Source organism: Triticum urartu, chromosome 7A, assembly GCF_056163025.1.
Source record: "Triticum urartu cultivar PI428250 chromosome 7A, HENAU_Tu73, whole genome shotgun sequence".
NCBI classification, from domain to species: domain Eukaryota; kingdom Viridiplantae; phylum Streptophyta; class Magnoliopsida; order Poales; family Poaceae; genus Triticum; species Triticum urartu.
In genome coordinates this window covers 606,701,060-606,726,273 of record NC_141879.1, presented here as the reverse complement: position 1 = coordinate 606,726,273, position 25,214 = coordinate 606,701,060, and the positions used below count along the sequence as shown (strand labels likewise).

Genomic DNA, 25,214 nt, shown 5'->3' with positions numbered 1-25,214 from the left:
TTTTGCTATGCCTGTGCTACAATACCTACCACTTGCTTATCATGCCTCCTATATTGCCATGTCAAAACTCTAACCCACCTTGTCCTAGCAAACCGTTGTTTGGCTATGTTACCGCTTTGCTCAGCCCCTCTTATAGCGTTGCTAGCTGCAGGTGAAGATTGGAGATCGTTCCTTATTGGAACTTGTTTATTGTTGGGATATCATCATATTATCTTTTTTTTATCTTAATGCACCTATATACTTTGTTGGGGATATTACTGCTGGGCGTAAACCGACCTATCTGGGCCGGGTCAACTTCATCAGTAGCTCCAAAAGTGATAAAGCCCAAGAAGGCAGATGAGGGCCTAAGGCCCGTAGCCGGTTCAAGACTGGTAGCTGTAAACCGGAATTTGTATATAAACTTGTATTGTAAGTTAGGAATAAGGAGAGACCAACCCGGATACGAATATCGACCGGTGTCGGGACTCTGTGAACCGACGGGAGTCACCCGTGTATATAAGGGGACGACCCGGCGGCGGTTCAAGGACAACAGACAACAACTCGAGACATAGGCGAAGCTTGTTTGCTCCCTAGTCATCGAAACCCCATCAATTCCATCACAACTAGACGTAGGCTTTTACCTTCATCGAAGGGGCCGAACTAGTATAAACTCTTGCGTCCCTGTGTCCGCTTTAACCCCTTCAAGCTCACCCGTCGCGATGGCTCCACGACTAAGTCTTTTCTCTAGGACATCTGCCGTGACAAAACCACGACAGTTGGCGCCCACCGTGGGGCTATCGCACGATGGTTTCCGGTTCTTGGAGGGCCGCTTTGAAGGACTCGAGGGCTACGCTGTAGGCCGGATGACTAAGAGTCGTCACGGCAAGCTCTACATCGACGACGCAGGCTGGGGCCCCGAGGCCGGCTCAATTGAGTACGGATATCAGGTCCCCTTTGGTAGCATTCACGTTTTCATCGGCAAGATCGGTGAACCGGGCCCTGAGCCGGACATCTGCACCGACCTCGTCGAGACGGCTCAGCGTGCGCGATCCGCCCGGGTTAAACCGGCCATGAAGCTTGCCTTCGTGGGAGTCATCCATGGAGGAAGTTATGAGGATGGATCGGAATCTCGCAGCGATGCCGCCGTTTGTTCCGATGACGAGTCATCGACCGGAGAAACCGAATCTCTTTATCAGCTTCAAGACGGTCGGATTTGGGGCTGTTCCGATGGCGACAGTATTCTGGACCCCTCTGATTTGCCCAACCGGGTTGGGATATTCATGACTGGCACACAAGCAGCGCTTCATTCTTCGACCGCTGCGGCAATGACCTCCGGTTCAGCAGCGGCAACGGCTGCCGGGGCAGGAGGCCCTGTGTGCCCGCTGGCTCAGGTTCTATCAGAACTATTTGATGCGTTGGCTGTGCTTATGGCGGAGGTCAATCCGCCGGATCAGGACGTTCAAAACGCGGAGATTGCAAAGATAATGGAACAGATCACCCAGGCCAAGGCGGATCTGGCGGCTGAGGACACCAGGATGGCCGCAGAGCGGGCCGCTTTAGACGCACAGGCCTACAGGCTTATGTTGGACCAGAGCGCGTCGCATGAAGTCATGAGGAGGAAGCACCGATCCCGCTTACCTCCGGTTTTTGAGGCCAGAGACCTTTTCAACACTCAGGACCAAGAGCCGGCAATCCGCTGGAGGGAAACCGGGCAGAAGCCCCTGCGGCCGGTGCACCGGTTCATCCTCGTCAGATGGACCCGCCTCATCAAAACACCGTTATACCTCAGGCTGCCTTAACACCTCCGGGTCACTACTCCAACCCAATGGACAATCTTGTTGCCACTGCTGCACGGCTGGAGGCCATTCCAATTGAAGGTAACTCATCGCAGGCAGTAGAGACGCGATGGGTCAAGGAACTTCTGAGGACAGCTTTGGCCCAATAGGAAGCGTACTCGTACAGCCGCGACGGGATCCACTCGACCCCCCGTCCAAGCCGGAGCTATAGCAGACATATGGATGAACCAGCAGTGTCGAGTAATGAACGACGTGGGGCACCCCGTGACAACAACCCGGCGGGTGGTGCTGATAACGCTCAGGGAGTGGTGGACCGGGCCCGCACGCGCAGGGAGGCCGAGTTAGCCACACAGCATCAGGCTCGGCAGCTCACGCCGGTTCGTCCAACCACCTCGACTGAACCTGGTGTTACTTCTAGTTCTTTGGGGGTGCCTTGCCTTATCCCCGCTTTACGCAATGTACGCCTGCCCAAGGATTTCAAAGGCCCGCGCAAGGTACCAAATTACACGGCGGATCAACCTCTAGAGACATGGGTGGAGAGCTATGAGATGGCCATGGAGATGCTTGATGTGGATGACGCGGCGTGTGCGAAATACTTCACCATGATGCTTGAAGGAACGGCCGTACTTGGTTCAAAAGCTTGCCGGCTAATTCTATCAGTTCATGGACCCAATTACGAGCCCGGTTTATCAGCAATTTCAAGGATACCTGTAAACAGCCTATGTCGATAGTGGACTTAGCTGCATGCATCCAGGAAGAAGGAGAATCAACGACTCATTGGGTGCGCCGGGTTTCACAAGTGTTGCATTCCTCAGACCGCATCAACGCTGACACCGCAGTATTAACCCTAGAAGGCAACTGCCGGTTTGGGCCCCTGAAGCTGAAATTGGGACGGATGAAGCGTCATTGCACTAACATGGGGACCCTCATGGCCTCTTTGGTGAAATATGCTGATTCTGATAGTACCAAGGATCCTGAATCTGATGATGACAAGACAGGGAAAGGGAAGAAGAACAGAAGCTCCAAAGGTCAGCAGCATCACTGGGCAGGCAATGGTGGTGGAGGCAAGCGTAAAGCAGATGGTAACATGGACTTTGTGGCTAATACCAACGCACAGGACGATGGCCAGCGACGCAAGGGTAGACCGAAAAATCGTAATGGAGCACCCAACCCTAACCCAAACCGCCTAAACTATCTGCTAAGCCAGCCCTGTCCAAGACATGGGACGAAGGAGGTGCCAGCAAACCACCTTTGGAAGGATTGCTTTATTATGCAGGAGTTCAAGAATTCTAATAATTTCCGGTATGATCACAAATCCGGCGGTGGCTCAGGATCCGGGCCGGGTTACGGTGGAGGAAGTTCCGGTTCAGGATTCAATGGCAATCCGGGCGGACATAATGGTCAAAATAGTCAGAACAACCAGGGTGGTTACAACCAACATCAGCAACAGTCAGGTTACCAAAGCAACCCAAAGCAGTTGAGTAGTGGGCAGTACCATGTCTTCACCACTAGCTTGGACAAGCGAGACCGGAAGGTTTAGAGGCGGGCAGTCAACTCTGTTGAACCGGCCATACCCCGTTATCTGTGTTGGTCTGAACAGCCAATCATATGGAGCAGAGAGGATCACCCACCCTAGGTCGATAATCCGGGTCAATTGGCTTTGGTCGTGGCGCCTCAGGTGGGAGGTTATAAGTTCACCAAGGTGCTCATGGATGGAGGGAGCAGCATTAACATCCTGTACTATGAGACCTTCCGTCGTATGGGACTAACAGATAAGAATCTCAAACCGTCTAATACAGTATTCCATGGTGTAGTGCCTGGCAGATCAGCATATCCCATTGGTAAGATAGCTCTGGAAGTGGCCTTTGGGGATGATCATGATTCCAGGTCGGAGACTTTAACGTTTGAAGTGGTGAAAATCCAAAGTCCATATCATGCCCTGTTTGGGCGACCGGCCTACGCCAAGTTTATGGCTCGGCCCTATTATGTGTATTTGCAGCTCAAGATGCTGGGTCACAAGGGGACAATAACAGTTCACAGAAGCCGCAAAATCTCTTTGGAATGCGAGGAAGGAGATGCGGCTTATGCAGAGTCGGTTTGTGCCACCGAGGAGTTGAAGTATTATAAAGACAATGTTGATCCGACGGACATGACTCCATTGAAGAAGCCAACTACGGAGCATGATTTGGCCCTGAAGTTCAAATCGGCAGCAGAAACTAAGCTTGTTGACTTCGTACCTGGTGATTCGTCCAAGCAGTTCAACATGAGTGCCAACTTGGATCCGAAATAGGAAAGCATGCTCATCGAGTTCATCCGTGAGAATCGGGACATTTTTGCATGGAAACCCTCTGACATGCCAGGTGTACCGAGGCAACTCGCTGAGCACACACTTAATGTGGATCCTAAGTATAAACCGGTGAAATAGTTCCTCCGCCGGTTTAACGAAGAAAGACGCAAGGCAATTGGAGAAGAGGTAGCCAGGCTCTTAGCAGCTGGCTTTATTGTTGCAGTTTTTAACCCTGAGTGGCTTGCCAATCCGGTGCTGGTCCTCAAGAAAAAGGGCACCTGGCGCATGTGTGTGGATTACACAGATCTTAATAAGGCTTGTCCAGCAGATCCTTTTGCCCTCCCCTGTATTGATCAAATTATTGATGCTACGGCGGGCTGTGAGCATTTAAGTTTTTTGGATGCGTATTCTGGCTATCATCAGATTAAAATGGCAGTTAAGGACTAGGAGAAGACGACATTTATAACTCCCTTTGGAGCCTTCTGCTATGTGTCTATGCCCTTCGGGCTCAAGAGTGCCCAAGCAACTTACCAACGGTGTGTACAAAATTGTCTTCACAAGCAGATTGGCCGTGATGTACATGCTTACGTGGATGATATCATGGTTAAGTCTAGGGAGAAGGAGACTCTGATTGATGATTTGAAGGAAACCTTTGATAACTTGAGAACATACAAGATGATGCTTAATCCGGACAAGTGTGTCTTTGGTGTACCGGTGGGCAAGTTATTAGGCTTTTTAGTGTCCAATAGGGGAATTGAGGCTAATCCAGAGAAGATCACAACAATCACCTCCCTCGCCAAACCGAAGTGTATCAATGATGTTCAGCGCCTGGCAGGCCGGATTGCTGCGTTAAGCCGGTTTATCAGTCGCCTCAGTGAGAAGGCAATCCCTTTGTATCAGATGTTGAAGAAGACGGATCAGTTTGTCTGGAGTTCTGCTGCTGATGAAGCGTTTGAGGACTTAAAACGGCAATTGGCCAATCCGCCTGTGCTCGCTGCTCCCATTGACAAGGAGCCGTTGCTGCTATATGTTGCTGGTAATGCTCGGGCGGTCAGCATGGCTATTGTGGTAGAGCGAAAGGAGGCAGGTAAGGAGCATCCGGTTCAACGTCCGGTCTATTATATCAGCGAGGTGCTCATTGAGTCCAAGCAAAGGTATCCACATTGGCAGAAGCTGGTGTATGGAGTTTTTATGGCAAGCCGGAAGCTTAAACAATACTTCCAAGGGCATCCAATTACAATGGTCAGTTCTGCTCCTTTGGGAGATATCATCCAGAACCGGGAAGCAACTGGCCGGATTGCAAAGTGGGCTATAGAGCTGGGGCCGTACGGTTTGAAGTACGTGCCTCGGACAGCGGTTAAGTCTCAAGCACTTGTTGATTTCATCAATGATTGGACGGAAATGCAAGCACCTGAAGAAAAGCCGGATCATATGCATTGGACCATCCATTTTGATGGATCCAGGCAATTGGAAGGCTCAGGGGCTGGAGTCGTATTAACTTCCCCACGAGGTGATAAGTTTTGTTATGTTCTCCGCTTAATGTTCCCTTTCACTAACAATGCAGCTGAGTATGAAGCCTTGCTCCATGGTCTCCGGATGGCTAAGGAGATGAATCTAAGTCGAGTTAAGTGCTTCGGTGACTCGGACCTTGTGGCTCAGCAGGTGTCTGGAACTTGGGACTCCAAGGACCCACTCATGGCAGCATATCGTCGTGAGGTGGATATTGTTGCAGGTTATTTCAGAGGCTATCAGGTGGACCACGTGGACCGGCGGAAAAATGAAGCGGCGGACGCTTTAAGCCGGCTGGGCTCTCAGCACAAACCGGTCCCGCCCAATGTTTTTTTGGATGTGCTGCACAACCCATCGGTCAAGATCCCTGGTGAAGAGGATTTGGCTATTCCTGATCCGGAGGCTCAATTGGTGGCATCTCTTCATGTTATTCCGGATTGGACGCTTCCTTACCTGGCGTACAAGAACCGGGGCGAGTTGCCAGAGGATGAGATTCTGGCCCGGCAGATATCCGGCGATCCAAGTCCATGGCTATTATCAACGGCGAGTTGCGTCATTGCAGTGTATCAGGAGCTTTTCAACGCTGCGTGTCTCTTGAAGAAGGCCGTGAAATTTTGCGTGAGATCCACGAAGGAGATTGTGGTCACCACGCCGATTCAAAGTCTCTGGTGGCTAAAGCGTTTCGCCATGGCTTCTATTGGTTAACTGCTCATACTGATGCGGAGGATCTGGTCAGACGATGTGATGGTTGCCAAAGGTTTTCAAGACGTGCTCATGTACCGGCTCAAGAATTGAGAATGATTCCAATTACTTGGCCGTTTGCGACTTGGGGGCTGGATATGGTTGGGCCTTTCAAAAGGTCCAAAGATAAGAAGACCCACCTCCTGGTTGCGGTTGACAAGTTTACAAAGTGGGTGGAGGCAGAACCTGTCAGCAAGTGTGATGCGGCCACGGCAGTTCAATTTATTAAAAAAGTGATTTTCTGGTTTGGCTTTCCACACAGTATCATCACAGATAATGGTACCAATTTTTCCAAAGGTGCTATGAAGGAGTTCTGCGAACGGGAGCACATCCGGCTCGACGTTTCATCAGTGGCACATCCACAGTCCAATGGTCAAGCAAAAAGAGCTAATCAAGAGATCTTGAGAGGCATCAAGCCCCGGCTCATGGTTCCTTTGCAGAGAACGCCGGGCTGTTGGGTAGAAGAATTACCATCTGTGTTATGGAGCATCAATACAACGCCTAACAGATCAACAGGATACACACCGTTCTTCATGGTTTATGGAGCGGAGGTGGTTCTCCCCAATGATATCCGTCATGACTCACCTCGTGTAACGGCTTATATTGAAGCGGACAACGAGACAACACGGCAAGATGCTTTGGACCGGTTGGATGAAGAGCGTGATATCGCAGCCGCCCGATCGGCGATTTACCAGCAAGATCTTCGTCGTTATCACAGTCGCCGGGTCAGAACCAGAACCTTTCAAGAGGGAAATTTGGTGCTTCGGCTCATCCAAGATCAGACTGATATGCATAAGTTATCCCCACCTTGGGAGGGGCCTTTCGTGGTCAGCAAGAATCTGCACAACGGGTCATACTATCTGATCGATATTCGAGAACATAAGGACTCACGTACATCGGAGGAGGAGATCAACAGGCCGTGGAACATAGCTCATCTTCGGCCTTATTATACCTGAGCCATTGGTTCTACTTATGTACATATTACAACGATGTATATATTAACTATAATAAACCGGAACCTCAGCTAAAAGTGGGGTATCTGTTCTTTTACATCATGTGTGGTTACACGGAGTTATTCTAAAGCGGCTTCCGGTTTACCCCTTGAGTCCGCTTTGCTAAAAGCATCGTGTTATATCACTTGGAGGATTGGTCGTATCCGAACCAATACCATGCCTCTTGATAGGCGAGAGCCACCAGATCACTTGGGGACTTGGTCATGTCTGAACCAGTCATGCCTCTTGATCGGCCTAAGGCCACAAAATCACTTGGGGGCTTGGTCGAACCCGAACCATGACCATGCCATTTGGTCGGCATAAATGCCACGGTTTCATTTGGGGACCTGGCTGACTAGAACCATAGTTACACCTAACGGGAGCTTGGTCGTGTTTTGGCCATGGTAACACCATTTGATCAGCTTAAATAAACCTTTTTTGGCAAACGGTTTTGTCATTGCTTTTGCTTCACACTTTTCTTTGAAGGGTTTTTTTTGCTTTTTATTGCGTTTTTTAAACCGACAAAGTTTTTTAACCAATCAATTGACGGAACACAGTTCACGTCAATCTGGGGGCTATTTGCCCGGTTTGATCCTTGTTGTTAACATCCTCCTATGGAGTAACACGGTGTTTATTATAATCCGGCACGGTTTACATGGTAAAACCAGCATCATATATATACAGGAGCTGTTATCTCCTCCAACAGTGTGGGTTTGCAAAACTCCGCTTCAAGATTGGCCAAGCCAACTTCACGCTCAACGATGGCAGGTAGTATGTATCTCAAAAATTTGATCATACACTTCAAATTTGGATGTTTTGATTTCATATATGAAGACATCATATTCCGCCTGACGGTACAACCGCGGTGGCACTTGACGAATTTTTCATTTCAGAAAGTGTTTTGGAAGGTTCATTACCACAGGAAGAACAAATTAGGCACGAAGGCATATCAACATCAAAGGTATCAGCTAGCCTATTACAAGGCAACATGGTGCCCATAATAATATAATTGTTTTTCGCAAAGGAGAGGCAGTTTTCAAACCGGCTTCCGGTTCAAGCTTGGTCACCAGCCTGGCCTGATGGTTGTGGGTCATCCTGCTCCGCTTCAGCCTCCGTTTCTCTACCCAATGGCTGGAAATCCACAGTTGTCCAGTCGATTCCCATTAATGCTTGAAAAACAGCTTCATCATGGATCAGCAATGACGGGTCAATATCGAGATCGTAAGTATGCTTACGGATTGGAGGGATCAGATTTCCCGATTCATGGATTGGTGCGGCTATTCGCTTGTTCTGGCTGTCATATTGGGCTTGATAATGAGACAAGTCTGCTTCCTCAGCCAATTGACAAGCTAGCGGACGTACTTCCCGGTTTATTGCTCGCAGATCCGCTTCACCAAATTCTGACCCGTATTCCTTCAAGCTGGGATAGCCCTGAGCCGCTTCAATAGGATCAAAATCCGGCACCCAGGCTTTTGCCCGGATTAAGGCATTGATTGCACCGGTTCGAGCAGCAGATTTCTTCAGCTCTTCAACCCGGGCAGGAAGCACCGACAGTTTCATCAGAGTATCTTGAATCAAAGTGGGCGCCGGTTTGTTATGAGATGCGGTACAGATGATCCGTTGGGCACCAGTACACAATTGTTCAACCAATGTATAGGCGGCTTTCAGTTTCTTCCACACATCTGACCCCAAGTGACCAATGTGTGTCCCTGAAATACCATAAAGGGTTAATAAACCGGCGACTCTGTAAGGAGGCAGAGCCAATTCAGAAGGCAAAGTGGCTTACCAAAGATAGCAGTAGTCATGGCATGCACGTGCCGCTTTATGCTGGTCAGTTCATCCGCCACTGGTTTTAGTGCAGCCTCGGCATCCTCTGCTCGTTTGATCAAAGCAGACTTTTCAGTGGCCCAATCCGCCCGCTTCTTCTTGAAGCTCTCCTTAAGCTGTTCCATGGCGCTTAAAGCGCTGGCCAATTCCTCTTTTGCTTTGGAGGTTTCAGCCTGTTGGGTTTTCAGGTTTTCTTGGAGATCGATGACTTGGTTTTCTTTCGTCTTCAGCTCCGCCTGCATGCATATAGATATATGCTTCAACAACTCGGTATAAGGATTCAAGTACCAATCACATAACAAGTTATGCACTTAGTACTTGGGGGCTAATGCATATTCGATCTTCATCTTTCAATTGCTTACAAAGTCCCAAGATCAATACAAGTATTCAACTTGGCACTTGGGGGCTAATGGCTATTTGCTCGTATATATTCTGATGCGGCAATTTCAATTACTTGAAGTACCGGTTTAACTACGTTAAGTTGAACCGGCCCTTGGGGGCTACATCAGCGAATTTCAAAGCATCAAGATTTATATTGGTAAGTCCCGGTTTGAAAGAATATTACAAACCGGCCCTTGGGGGCTAGGAGAATCAGCAAGAATGGAAGCATCTGGAGGTTCAATAAGGGGACTAATGGCATATACTAGTTTGGAAAAAATTTCTATAAGGTTAAACCGCCTGATCTAGGCATTGCGGATGGACAAGTACGCAGAAACAGGTTTCACAAGATTTCCTTATGGCATTGGATCTGAAGCAAATTCAGAAAAGAGATAAATACTTAGAGGTTCAAAGGAGCAGTACCGAACCAATGAGCAAACCGTTCATATAGATCTATGGTTTTGAGATGCATAAGTGAAGGCGAAGGTCAAACAACTACCATTGCACAGAGTAAAGATTTGCGGATTCAGCTAAAGACCTATCGTATGAGCAAGAGGTAGAAGATGAACACTGAAGAACTGCGAAACCCTAGGTCAGATCTGCGGGGGAAAGGATAGAAGATTTACCGAAGCTGAGGAAGATGCGGAAGGTTGCCGCGATGCTCTGGTGCGTTCAGGTTGATGCAGCGGCCAAAGATGAGGCAGAGGTCGACGGCGGCGGCGGAGCTCCGAGGCGGGCGACGCGAGGAAGATGAAGAAGGAACGGAAGGAGAAAAGAAATGACCCTTCGGTCCTATTTATAAGGCGAAAGAACATGAGTCAGGCGCGACAATCAAGGGGCCACGAAATGGAGCTGTCGCCTTGATTTCCGCCGATCTATTAAACAAAGAAGCGTAATGGATAGCTTCATTATGACAGATGACGTCACTCCAGTTTGCAGTAATCAGAGAAGATGACATCATGGCGGTTTAACAATTTAAGAGAAGACGTTGAAGATGAAGTTTTTGTTAATGGATTGACATGAACCCGTTCAAATCAATCTGGGGCCTAATGTTGGGGATATTACTGCTGGGCGTAAACCAGCCTATCTGGGCCGGGTCAACTTCATTAGTAGCTCCAAAAGTGATAAAGCCCAAGAAGGCAGATGAGGGCCTAAGGCCCGTAGCCGGTTCAAGACTAGTACCTGTAAACCGGAATTTGTATATAAACTTGTATTGTAAGTTAGGAATAAGGAGAGACCAACCCGGATACGAATATCGACCGGTGTCGGGACTCTGTGAACCGACGGGAGTCACCCGCGTATATAATGGGACGACTCGGCGGCGGTTCAAGGACAACAGACAACAACTCAAGACATAGGTGAAGCTTGTTTGCTCCCTAGTCATCGAAACCCCATCAATTGAAGGAAATATGCCCTAGAGGCAATAATAAAGTTATTATTTATTTCCTTATAATCATGATAAATGTTTATTATTCATGCTAGAATTGTATTAACCGGAAACATAATACATGTGTGAATACATAGACAAACAAAGTGTCACTAGTATGCCTCTACTTGACAAGCTCGTTAATCAAAGATGGTTATGTTTCCTAACCATGAACAATGAGTTGTTATTTTGATTAACGAGGTCACATCATTAGTTGAATGATCTGATTGACATGACCCATTCCATTAGCGTAGCACCCGATCGTTTAGTATGTTGCTATTGCTTTCTTCATGACTTATACATGTTCCTATAACTATGAGATTATGCAACTCCCGTTTACCGGAGGAACACTTTGGGTACTGCCAAACGTCACAACGTAACTGGGTGATTATAAAGGAATACTACAGGTGTCTCCAATGGTACATGTTGGGTTGGCGTATTTCGAGATTAGGTTTTGTCACTCCGATTGTCGGAGAGGTATCTCTGGGCCCTCTCGGTAATACACATCACATAAGCCTTGCAAGCATTACAACTAATATGTTAGTTGTGAGATGATGTATTACGGAACGAGTAAAGAGACTTGCCGGTAACGAGATTGAACTAGGTATTGGATACCGACGATCGAATCTCGAGCAAGTAACATACCGATGACAAAGGGAACAACATATGTTGTTATGCGGTCTGACCGATAAAGATCTTCGTAGAATATGTAGGAGCCAATATGGGCATCTAGGTCCCGCTATTGGTTATTGACCGGAGACGTGTCTCGGTCATGTCTACATTGTTCTCGAACCCGTAGGGTCCGCACGCTTAAGGTTACGATGACAGTTATATTATGAGTTTATGCATTTTGATGTACCGAAGGTTGTTCGGAGTCCCGGATGTGATCACGGACATGACGAGGAGTCTCGAAATGGTCGAGACATAAAGATTGATATATTGGAAGCCTATGTTTGGATATCGGAAGTGTTCCGGGTGAAATCGGGATTTTACCGGAGTACCGGGAGGGTTACCGGAACCCCCCGGGAGCTATATGGGCCATAGTGGGCCTTAGTGGAAAAGAGAAGGGGCTGCCCTAGATGGGCTGCGCGCCTCCCCCTTCCCCTAGTCCTATTAGGACTAGGAGAGGTGGCCGGCCCCCTCCTCCTCTTTTCCCCCTCCGCGAATCCTATTCCGACTAGGATTGGGGGGGGGGAATCCTACTCCCAGAGGGAGTAGGACTCTCCTGCGCCCTCCTCCTTGGCCGGCCAGCCCTCCCCCTTGGATCCTTTATATACGGGGGCAGGGGGCACCCCTAGACACACAAGTTGATCCACGTGATCTATTCCTTAGCCGTGTGCGGTGCCCCCTGCCACCATATTCCTCGATAATACTGTAGCGGAGTTTAGGCGAAGCCCTGCTGCTGTAGTACATCAAGATCATCACCACGCCGTCGTGCTGACGGAACTCCTCCCTGACACTTTGCTGGATCGGAGTCCGGGGATCGTCATCGAGCTGAACGTGTGCTCGAACTCGGAGGTGCCGTAGTTTCGGTGCTTGATCGGTTGGATCGTGAAGACGTACGACTACTTCCTCTACGTCGTGTCAGCGCTTCCGCAGTCGGTCTGTGTTGGGTACGTAGACAACACTCTCCCCTCTCGTTGCTATGCATCACATGATCTTGCGTGTGCGTAGGAATTTTTTTGAAATTACTACGTTCCCCAACAGTGGCATCCGAGCCTAGGTTATTTATGTTGATGTTATATGCACGAGTAGAACACAAGTGAGTTGTGGACGATACAAGTCATACTGCCTACCAGCATGTCATACTTTGGTTCGGCGGTATTGTTGGACGAGACGACCTGGACCAACCTTACGCGTACGCTTACGCGAGACCGGTTCCCTCGACGTGCTTTGCACATAGATGGCTTGCGGGCGACTGTCTCTCCAACTTTAGTTGAACCAAGTATGGCTACGCCCGGTCCTTGCGAAGGTTAAAACGGAGTCTATTTGACAAACTATCGTTGTGGTTTTGATGCGTAGGTGAGATTGGTTCTTGCTTAAAGCCCGTAGCAGCCACGTAAAACTTGCAACAACAAAGTAGAGGACGTCTAACTTGTTTTTGCAGGGCATGTTGTGATGTGATATGGTCAAGGCATGATGCTAAATTTTATTGTATGAGATGATCATGTTTTGTAACCGAGTTATCGGCAACTGGCAGGAGCCATATGGTTGTCGCTTTATTGTATGCAATGCAATCGCGATGTAATGCTTTACTTTATCACTAAACGGTAGCGATAGTCGTGGAAGCATAAGATTGGCGAGACGACAACGATGCTACGATGGAGATCAAGGTGTCGTGCCGGTGACGATGGTGATCATGACGGTGCTTCGGAGATGGAGATCACAAGCACAAGATGATGATGGCCATATCATATCACTTATATTGATTGCATGTGATGTTTATCTTTTTATGCATCTTATCTTGCTTTGATTGACGGTAGCATTATAAGATGATCTCTCACTAAATTATCAAGAAGTGTTCTCCCTGAGTATGCACCGTTGCGAAAGTTCTTCGTGCTGAGACACCACGTGATGATCGGGTGTGATAGGCTCTACGTTCAAATACAACGGGTGCAAAATAGTTGCACACGCGGAATACTCAGGTTATACTTGACGAGCCAAGCATATACAGATATGGCCTCGGAACACGGAGACCGAAAGGTCGAGCGTGAATCATATAGTAGATATGATCAACATAATGATGTTCACCGATGAAACTACTCCATCTCACGTGATGATCGGACATGGTTTAGTTGATTTGGATCACGTGATCACTTAGAGGATTAGAGGGATGTCTATCTAAGTGGGAGTTCTTAAGTAATATGATTAATTGAACTTAAATTTATCATGAACTTAGTACCTGATAGTATCTTGCTTGTTTATGTTGATTGTAGATAGATGGCTCGTGCTGTTGTTCCGTTGAATTTTAATGCGTTCCTTGAGAAAGCAAAGTTGAAAGATGATGGTAGCAATTACACGGACTGGGTCCGTAACTTGAGGATTATCCTCATTGCTGCACAGAAGAATTACGTCCTGGAAGCACCGCTGGGTGCCAGGCCTGCTGCTGGAGCAACACCAGATGTTATGAACGTCTGGCAGAGCAAAGCTGATGACTACTCGATAGTTCAGTGTGCCATGCTTTACGGCTTAGAATCGGGACTTCAACGACGTTTTGAACGTCATGGAGCATATGAGATGTTTCAGGAGTTGAAGTTAATATTTCAAGCAAATGCCCGGATTGAGAGATATGAAGTCTCCAATAAGTTCTATAGCTGCAAGATGGAAGAGAACTGTTCTGTCAGTGAGCATATACTCAAAATGTCTGGGTATAATAATCACTTGATTCAATTGGGAGTTAATCTTCTAGATGATTGCGTCATTGACAGAATTCTCCAATCACTGCCACCAAGCTACAAAAGCTTCGTGATGAACTATAATATGCAAGGTATGAACAAGACTATTCCCGGGCTCTTCGCAATGCTGAAAGCTGCGGAGGTAGAAATCAAAAAGGAGCATCAAGTGTTGATGGTTAACAAAACCACTAGTTTCAAGAAAAAGGGCAAAGGGAATAAGAAGGGGAACTTCAAGAAGAACGGCAAGCAAGTTACTGCTCAAGAGAAGAAACCCAAGTCTGGACCTAAGCCTGAAACTGAGTGCTTCTACTGCAAGCAGACTGGTCACTGGAAGCGGAACTTCCCAAAGTATTTGGCGGATAAGAAGGATGGCAAGGTGAACAAAGGTATATATGATATACATGTTATTGATGTGTACCTTACTAATGCTCGCAGTAGCACCTGGGTATTTGATACTGGTTCTGTTGCTAATATTTGCAACTCGAAACAGGGGCTACGGATTAAGCGAAGATTGGCTAAGGACGAGGTGACGATGCGCGTGGGAAACGGTTCCAAAGTCGATGTGAGCGCGGTCGGCACGCTACCTCTACATCTACCTTCGGGATTAGTATTAGACCTAAATAATTGTTATTTGGTGCCAGCGTTAAGCATGAACATTATATCTGGATCTTGTTTGATGCGAGACGGTTATTCATTTAAATCAGAGAATAATGGTTGTTCTATTTATATGAATAATATCTTTTATGGTCACGCACCCTTGAAGAGTGGTCTATTCTTATTGAATCTCGAGAGTAGTGATACACATATTCATAATGTTGAAGCCAAAAGATGCAGAGTTGATAATGATGGTGCAACTTATTTATGGCACTGCCGTTTAGGTCATATCGGTGTAAAGCGCATGAAGAAACTCCATGCTGATGGACTTTTGGAACCACTTGATTATGAATCGCTTGGTACTTGCGAACCGTGCCTCATGGGCAAGATGACTAAAACACCGTTCTCCGGTACTATGGAGAGAGCAACAGATTTGTTGGAAATCATACATACAGATGTATGTGGTCCGATGAATATTGAGGCTCATGGCGGATATCGTTATTTTCTCACCTTCACAGATGATTTAAGCAGATATGGGTATATCTACTTAATGAAACATAAGTCTGAAACATTTGAAAAGTTCAAAGAATTTCAAAGTGAAGTTGAAAATCATCGTAACAAGAAAATAAAGTTTCTACGATCTGATCGTGGAGAATATTTGAGTTACGAGTTTGGTGTACATTTGAAAAACTGTGGAATAGTTTCGCAACTCACGCCACCCGGAACACCACAGCGTAATGGTGTGTCCGAACGTCGTAATCGTACTTTACTAGATATGGTGCGATCTATGATGTCTCTTACTGATTTACCGCTATCATTTTGGGGTTATGCTCTAGAGACGGCCGCATTCACGTTAAACAGGGCACCATCAAAATCCGTTGAGACGACGCCTTATGAACTATGGTTTGGCAAGAAACCAAAGTTGTCGTTTCTGAAAGTTTGGGGCTGCGATGCTTATGTGAAAAAGCTTCAACCTGATAAGCTCGAACCCAAATCGGAGAAATGTGTCTTCATAGGATATCCAAAGGAAACTATTGGATACACCTTCTATCACAGATCCGAAGGCAAGACTTTTGTTGCTAAATTTGGAAACTTTCTTGAGAAGGAGTTTCTCTCGAAAGAAGTGAGTGGGAGGAAAGTAGAACTTGACGAGGTAACTGTACCTGCTCCCTTGTTGGAAAGTAGTACATCACAGAAAACTGTTTCTGCGACACCTACACCAATAAGTGAGGAAGTTAATGATAATGATCATGAAACTTCAGAACAAGATACTACTGAACCTCGTAGATCAACCAGAATAAGATCCGCACCAGAGTGGTACAGTAATCCAGTTCTGGAAGTCATGCTACTAGATCATGATGAACCTACGAACTATGAAGAAGCGATGGTGAGCCCAGATTCCGCAAAGTGGCTTGAAGCCATGAAATCTGAGATGGGATCCATGTATGAGAACAAAGTATGGACTTTGGTTGACTTGCCCGATGATCGGCAAGCAATTGAGAATAAATGGATCTTCAAGAAAAAGACTGACGCTGACGGTAATGTTACTGTCTACAAAGCTCGACTTGTCGCGAAAGGTTTTCGACAAGTTCAAGGGGTTGACTACGATGAGACTTTCTCACCTGTAGCGATGCTTAAGTCTGTCCGAATCATGTTAGCGATTGCCGCATTTTATGATTATGAAATTTGGCAGATGGATGTAAAAACTGCATTCCTAAATGGATTTCTGGAAGAAGATTTGTATATGATGCAACCAGAAGGTTTTGTCGATCCAAAGGGAGCTAACAAAGTGTGCAAGCTCCAGCGATCCATTTATGGACTGGTGCAAGCCTCTCGGAGTTGGAATAAACGCTTTGATAGTGTGATCAAAGCATTTGGTTTTATACAGAATTTCGGAGAAGCCTGTATTTACAAGAAAGTGAGTGGGAGCTCTGTAGCATTTCTGATATTATATGTGGATGACATATTACTAATTGGAAATGATATAGAATTTCTGGATAGCATAAAGGGATACTTGAATAAGAGTTTTTCAATGAAAGACCTCGGTGAAGCTGCTTACATATTAGGCATTAAGATCTATAGAGATAGATCAAGACGCTTAATTGGACTTTCACAAAGCACATACCTTGACAAAGTTTTGAAGAAGTTCAAAATGGATCAAGCAAAGAAAGGGTTCTTGCCTGTGTTACAAGGTGTGAAGTTGAGTAAGACTCAATGCCCGACCACTGCAGAAAATAGAGAGAAAATGAAAGATGTTCCCTATGCTTCAGCCATAGGCTCTATCATGTATGCAATGCTGTGTACCAGACCTGATGTGTGCCTTGCTATAAGTTTAGCAGGGAGGTACCAAAGTAATCCAGGAGTGGATCACTGGACAGCGGTCAAGAACATCCTGAAATACCTGAAAAGGACTAGGGATATGTTTCTCGTATATGGAGGTGACAAAGAGCTCACCGTAAAAGGTTACGTTGATGCAAGCTTTGACATTGATCCGGACGATTCTAAATCGCAAACTGGATACGTGTTTACATTAAATGGTGGAGCTGTCAGTTGGTGCAGTTCTAAACAAAGCGTCGTAGCGGGATCTACATGTGAAGCGGAGTACATAGCTACTTCGGAAGCAGCAAATGAAGGAGTCTGGATGAAGGAGTTCATATCCGATCTAGGTGTCATACCTAGTGCATCGGGTCCAATGAAAATCTTTTGTGACAATACTGGTGCAATTGCCTTGGCAAAGGAATCCAGATTTCACAAAAGGACCAAGCACATCAAGAGACGCTTCAACTCCATCCGGGATCTAGTCCAGGTGGGAGACATAGAGATTTGCAAGATACATACGGATCTGAATGTTGCAGACCCGTTGACTAAGCCTCTTCCACGAGCAAAACATGATCAGCACCAAGGCTCCATGGGTGTTAGAATCATTAGAGTGTAATCTAGATTATTGACTCTAGTGCAAGTGGGAGACTGAAGGAAATATGCCCTAGAGGCAATAATAAAGTTATTATTTATTTCCTTATAATCATGATAAATGTTTATTATTCATGCTAGAATTGTATTAACCGGAAACATAATACATGTGTGAATACATAGACAAACAAAGTGTCACTAGTATGCCTCTACTTGACTAGCTCGTTAATCAAAGATGGTTATGTTTCCTAACCATGAACAATGAGTTGTTATTTTGATTAACGAGGTCACATCATTAGTTGAATGATCTGATTGACATGACCCATTCCATTAGCTTAGCACCCGATCGTTTAGTATGTTGCTATTGCTTTCTTCATGACTTATACATGTTCCTATAACTATGAGATTATGCAACTCCCGTTTACCGGAGGAACACTTTGGGTACTACCAAACGTCACAACGTAACTGGGTGATTATAAAGGAATACTACAGGTGTCTCCAATGGTACATGTTGGGTTGGCGTATTTCGAGATTAGGTTTTGTCACTCCGATTGTTGGAGAGGTATCTCTGGGCCCTCTCGGTAATACACATCACATAAGCCTTGCAAGCATTACAACTAATATGTTAGTTGTGAGATGATGTATTACGGAACGAGTAAAGAGACTTGCCGGTAACGAGATTGAACTAGGTATTGGATACCGACGATCGAATCTCGAGCAAGTAACATACCGATGACAAAGGGAACAACGTATGTTGTTATGCGGTCTGACCGATAAAGATCTTCGTAGAATATGTAGGAGCCAATATGGGCATCTAGGTCCCGCTATTGGTTATTGACCGGAGACGTGTCTCGGTCATGTCTACATTGTTCTCGAACCCGTAGGGTCCGCACGCTTAAGGTTACGATGACAGTTATATTATGAGTTTATGCATTTTGATGTACCGAAGGTTGTTCGGAGTCCCGGATGTGATCACGGACATGACGAGGAGTCTCGAAATGGTCGAGACGTAAAGATTGATATATTGGAAGCCTATGTTTGGATATCGGAAGTGTTCCGGGTGAAATCGGGATTTTACCGGAGTACCGGGAGGGTTACCGGAACCCCCCGGGAGCTATATGGGCCATAGTGGGCCTTAGTGGAAAAGAGAAGGGGCTGCCCTAGATGGGCTGCGCGCCTCCCCCTTCCCCTAGTCCTATTAGGACTAGGAGAGGTGGCCGGCCCCCTCCTCCTCTTTTCCCCCTCCACGAATCCTATTCCGACTAGGATTGGGGGGGGGGGAATCCTACTCCCAGAGGGAGTAGGACTCTCCTGCGCCCTCCTCCTTGGCCGGCCAGCCCTCCCCCTTGGATCCTTTATATACAGGGGCAGGGGGCACCCCTAGACACACAAGTTGATCCACATGATCTATTCCTTAGCCGTGCGCGGTGCCCCCTGCCACCATATTCCTCGATAATACTGTAGCGGAGTTTAGGCGAAGCCCTGCTGCTGTAGTACATCAAGATCGTCACCACGCCGTCGTGCTGACGGAACTCCTCCCCGACACTTTGCTGGATCGGAGTCCGGGTTCGTCATCGAGCTGAACGTGTGCTCGAACTCGGAGGTGCCGTAGTTTCGGTGCTTGATCGGTTGGATCGTGAAGACGTACGACTACTTCCTCTACGTCGTGTCAGTGCTTCCGCAGTCGGTCTGCGTTGGGTACGTAGACAACACTCTCCCCTCTCGTTGCTATGCATCACATGATCTTGCGTGTGCGTAGGAATTTTTTTGAAATTACTACGTTCCCCAACATCAATACCATCACAACTAGACGTAGGCTTTTACCTTCATCGAAGGGGCCGAACTAGTATAAACTCTCTTGCGTCCCTGTGTCCGCTTTAACCCCTTCAAGCTAACCCGTCGTGATGGCTCCACGACTAAGTCCTTTCTCTAGGACATCTGCCGTGACAAAACCACGACATACTTGGTAAAGGGTGGAAGGCTCGGCCTTATGCCTGGTGTTTTGTTCCACTCTTGCCGCCCTAGTTTCCGTCATATCGGTGTTATGTTCCCGGATTTTGCGTTCCTTGCACGGTTGGGTTATAATGGGAACCCCTTGACAGTTCGCCTTGAATAAAACTCCTCCAACAATGCCCAACCTTGGTTTTACCATTCGCCACCTAGCCTCTTTTTCCCTTGGGTTTCCGGAGCCCAAGGGTCATCTTTATTTAAACCCCCCGGGCCAGTGCTCCTCTGAGTGTTGGTGCAAACTAAGCTGCCTGCGGGGCCACCTCGGGGAAACTTGAGGGTTGGTTTTACTCGTAGCTAGTCTCATCTGAGTGTGCCCTGAGAACGAGATATGTGCAGTTCCTATCGGGATTTGTCGGCACATTCGGGCGGTGTTGCTGGACTTGTTTTACCATTGTCGAGATGTCTTGTAACCGGGATGCCGAGTCTGATCGAATTGTCTTGGGAGAAGGAATATCCTTCGTTGACCGTGAGAGCTTGTGATGGGCTAAGTTGGGACTCCCCTGCAGGGATTTGAACTTTCGAAAGTCGTGCCCGCGGTTATGGGCAGATGGGAATTTGTTAATGTCCGGTTGTAGATAACCTGAAACTTAACTTAATTAAAATGCACCAATCGCGTGTGTAACCGTGATGGTCTCTTCTCGGCGGAGTCCGGGAAGTGAACACGGTGTTGGATTAATGATTGACGTAGGTTGTTCTAGGATCACTTCTTGATCATAGTTGTTCGACCGTGCTTTTGCCTTCTCTTCTTGCTCTCATTTACGTATGTTAGCCACCATATATGCTAGTCGCTTGCTGCAGCTCCACCTCATACCTTTGCCTTACCTATAAGCTTAAATAGTCTTGATCGCGAGGGTGTGAGATTGCTGAGTCCCCGTGACTCACAGATTACTTCCAAAACCAGATGCAGGGACCGATGATACCGCTCCAGATGATATGACCGAGCTCAAGTGGGAGTTCGATGAAGACTCTCGTCGTTACTACGTGTCTTTCCCAGATGATCAGTAGTGGTGCCCAGTTGGGGCGATCGGGGACTATGTTGCATTTGGGGTTTATCTTCATTTTGGTTCCGTAGTCGGACCTTGAGTGTATTTGGATGAATGTAATGCTATTTATGATATTTGTTTGACGTGGCTAGTGTAAGCCAACTATGTATCCTTTTCCCTTTATTATATTACATGGGTTGTTGTGAAGATTACCTCACTTGCGACATTGCTTTCAATGCGGTTATGCCTCTAAGTCGTGCTTTGACACGTGAGAGATATAGCCGCATCAAGGGCGTTACAGGTTGCTTGTCAGGGTTGGAGTTGTAACTATGTGGCGGCACCGGCTGACCCTGAATATGCAGGTCACAGTGGACACTGGAAAGTCTTCATGAGGGTTCCTCGCTCCGGAACAGGTGGTTGCTGCTAGCGGCTTGTACTGCATGGTTGCGGATGCAACCAAAAGGCTCCTTTGTGGATTCTGGTGGCTCTCACTCTGGCCAGTTCGCCTATGACGGTGAGACACAATCTATGGACGGCGGCTTGACACAGAGGGTATGGTTGTGCAACGACAACATTGTGATTTCTAGTCCAGCGCATGTAGCTGTTGGGATCACATAAAGTGGTGGCTGATAAGACTTGATTGACGTAAATTGGATGGTGATTCTCGAGTACCCAGTCTGAATCTTCAAGGTGAAAACCCTAGGTAAGAACTGAGTTGGTTTTATCTGGCATTACTTTTGCATCGTTACCTTGTTGATGCATCGCTCGGATATGCTTGGACTTGTTCTTCTGTGTGAAAAACTAGATTTCGGCATTTGGTGATTGGATGCGATGATGGTGGCGCTTGAGTGTTGTTCCCTTCATGAAGACGTTGTTGTTGAAGAACATTTTCGTTGTATAGACCTATGTTGTAAAAAGATGGTTGGTGCAGATGTGATCGTTGTCGTGGGCTGTTTTGATCGCTTCATATTTTTTTCCCATTTTACTTGCATCTGCATAGTTTTGGTCTTACATAACTTTGATTTCGGCGGTGTGTTTATGTGTGTGTACATTAGTGTTGATTGTGTACATCTTATCTATGCAGAGGTGGGATGTGCACTCATTTTGAGTCAATAAAAAGCACCTTTATCAAAAAACGGTCACCATCGGGGTGAAAATAAAAACAGCTTTTTGGCGTATATACGCATGGAGATGATCTATCTGGCATACCCTGCACGCATGCTGTCGATCTGCATAATCGTAACACTGCTATCAACCAGTAGACAACCACATGCATGCATTAGTTCATCCCCAGTGCATAAGCCAGCGAGATTATCAGGCAACCATCACTATCAGCTATCAGGCAATGAGGTTAGTTTGCACCATTCATCTCTTACTTTGCCTTATCAGGCATCCATCACCACCAAGATAAACCCAGCAGATGCTAAGGCAACATTCATCTACTTGAACAAAACACATGCATAGCGAGCACTGATTTCTTATCAACAGTTGCGCACTAGCTACTCAACACTTCAAGCCGATCATGCTAGAACCAAGAATACCGCGACATCATCATAAACGCGAACAATAACGATACCTAGCTTGTACCATGTTGCAAAAGATTAACACTAAACACTCCCACATACATTAATTTGGACGATGAGATATGTTGGAGCTTTCGACTTCACCACGAGAAAGGGTCACGCGAAAAAATTGCTCCGGTCTTGAAGCACCATGGTCTGCCTCCTTCAGGATCTGTACTCCCATACACCATGAATCCGCAGCCTTGAGTGGCCCAATTCAGAGAAGTCAGATAGTTTGCTTTGGAGCATGCGTAGTTCTTTGAAATTGAAGAGAAGCTTGGATTGGGGAAGATGATCGCCGCATACTTCAGCGCCCTCGCATTTGTGAAGAAGTACTTGAGGAAAGCCATCTCGCCTTTCTCCCCTCTGAATTCACGGATAGTCATCACCCCTATGCGCAACATGACACTCACGATGGGACCAACCTCCTCCCAGAACTTAGGTTCGAACTTCCCAGTGGATTCATCACATTGTTCACACTGCAAATTGATTAAACCATTAAACAGTTCAATTACTTATGGACTATGCAATGTATCAGCAACAAAAGTGTAAAGATGTATGATGCTAGTAGGTGGTGATGAAGATCAGTACCCTGATATGCAGACTCGATGCGTTGGGAAAGCATTTTAGAAACGTGGCCACCATATTGGCATCATCGTGGACTCCAAAACGCACATTCAGGCTCAGGATAGTCACGCTTGTAAACATAGTGCTGGCGCTTGGCTTCATCCCAGGCTAGAATGGAATGCACCCAATTCAACAAAGAAAGATCAGACATTGTAGCCCATAGAACAAATGGGAAATTTTAGGTACGTAGGTGATGCTCATGTACCATGATGATGGTGTCTCCGGCCTGAAGCACGTACTTTCCTGGCTCCAGGTACCCGAACATTTCCAGCTTGGGGGCATTGCCAATCTTGATCCCGGTCCGCAGAACACTGGCAGGGTTGAGAGATCCCCGGACCTTGTACAGGATGAGCCGCTCCAGACGCTGGGTGTCCACCACGACAATGTTCTCTATCACAGAATCGCAGATCTGCACACACCAGAGGCTCTGGCTGATGAGGTGGAGACCCAACCCCTTCACGCTCCCTTGAATGTTGAGGATCTCCAGAACAGGGCTCCTGGAGACGATGGCTTCGATGTCCCCGTTCTCCATGGCGACACTGAAGATGCCAAGCTCGCGAAGGTTGGGGAAGGAGGCGTCGCCGAGGCAGGATACGTCTGGGAACTTCCAGACGCCGACGTAGAGGCGTGTGAGGGTGGCGATGCGGAAGAGCGTGCCGGGGAGAGGCACCTGGCGCGGGCAGGAGCGGTTGACGAGGACGAGCTCCTGGACTCCCTTGGCGGCGAGGAGACGGAGCCAGCGCTTGAGCTGGGCCGGGTACCCGTCCATGTGGCTGGAGACGAGGTGGACGCAGCGGAAGGGCCCGGGATGCGCGGCGAGGGCGTGCGACACCGCGGCGGTGACGGCCGGCGCGTCGGCGCGAGTCGGGGGCCAGTGGTCCAGGAGGTGGGTGTCGACGACGACGAGCGGAGCCGAGAGCCAGACCCGACGCCAGCGCGTGGCGAGCACGGCGGTGCGCGCGGCGTCCTTGAAGGGGAGGCGGGAGACGATGTCCTGGAGGAGCGCGTCGGAGAGGCCGCTGATGCGGTCGACGCCGTGGTAGGGGGCGGCACGGCGGGCGGCGAGGCGAGCGGTGTCGGAGACTGGCGGCTCCGGGAGGCAGGTGTAGATGTACGCTAGGAGCTGCTCCGCGTCCATGGCTGGCGACGGCGGGAGGAGGGCACGAGGAGCCCGGCTAGGGTTTCGGTGGAGAGGTGAGCGAGGACTGAGGTGTGTGTGTGACCGAGTGGCGGCGGTGGTGGGGAGATTTGTAGGGTTTGGTCGGTGGTGTTGTCTGCTTCGGGTGGGCCAAATGTTGGAAACCGGGCGGTGCTCTTGGGCCCGTCAACCAGCCAATGGTTTGTCCATTTTTGCAGTTGAGTAACTCGAGTTAGTAATTAACTACTCACTCTTTTTCAGTTTATAGGGCTCAATTCAAAAATCTCATCAACCAAGGTAGATGATGAGTGGTGGAATATTTTTTGTAATTTACAAAAGCACCCAGTTAATGCTCTTGTTTTCCTCAAAATTTTATGTTTACTAATGTATTAATTGCAATGCATGCATGCATAATATACATGCATTAGTCAATTTTCTCTTCATACTTGTATGCAATTATTTAATGCACCTTAAAATCTGAACTTGTGATGGTGAACAACCAAATTGAGCCTTATAAAATGAAAAAAAAACTAAAATTTTGAGATAAACCTTATAAACCGGAAAGGAGGGAGTATGGCTCCAAAAAGGGAAGTTGGTAATTAGAGTATTTAATTTAATAATTTTATTTATCTGTTTATACCTGAGAGAGTCATAATCACTAATGTATTTATCTCAACATGCAAGTATGCCACATCACCATACAATTATGGATGAGATAAATGCACACCTCAACATGCAACCATGCATGAGAAAAGACCCACCACCACATGTAACCGTGCATTAGAAAATATTATTTTTATTCTATTTATATCAATAAATATTTTATAACTATACATAATCAAATATAAATATAATAAGTTGTATGTGTTTTTAACTTTGGTCCACGTGTTATTTATCAAAATATTTATATTCCATAGAATCAAATATTAATTGAGATATATTGCTAGTTCGCAACCGATTCCCATGACAACACGCGGGGTATCATCTAGTTCTAAAGAGTCACCGTGTAATTCAATGGATGCAATTATTGTTTGTGCGTATTTTATGTTATGTAGGCATC

At 47.1% G+C, this 25,214-nt stretch overlaps 1 protein-coding gene across 2 annotated transcripts; it reads right to left on the bottom strand.

Moving 5' to 3' along the window:
- Window positions 1-22,178: 22,178 nt before the first annotated feature.
- LOC125521733 (F-box/FBD/LRR-repeat protein At1g13570-like) lies at window positions 22,179-24,250 on the bottom strand. Of its 2 annotated transcripts, XM_087536983.1 has the most exons (4): window positions 23,222-24,250; window positions 22,981-23,124; window positions 22,696-22,868; window positions 22,179-22,591 (listed from the first exon to the last, which is right to left on the bottom strand). In XM_087536983.1, exons 1-4 carry the CDS (start codon window positions 24,152-24,154, stop codon window positions 22,555-22,557), a joined length of 1,287 nt encoding a protein of 428 aa, XP_087393109.1. In that variant the 5' UTR covers window positions 24,155-24,250; the 3' UTR covers window positions 22,179-22,554. The 2 variants fall into 2 exon arrangements, with proteins under 2 accessions (XP_087393109.1, XP_048542755.1); XM_048686798.2 differs by having other exon boundaries at window positions 22,179-22,868.
- Between the last annotated feature and the right edge of the window lie 964 nt (window positions 24,251-25,214).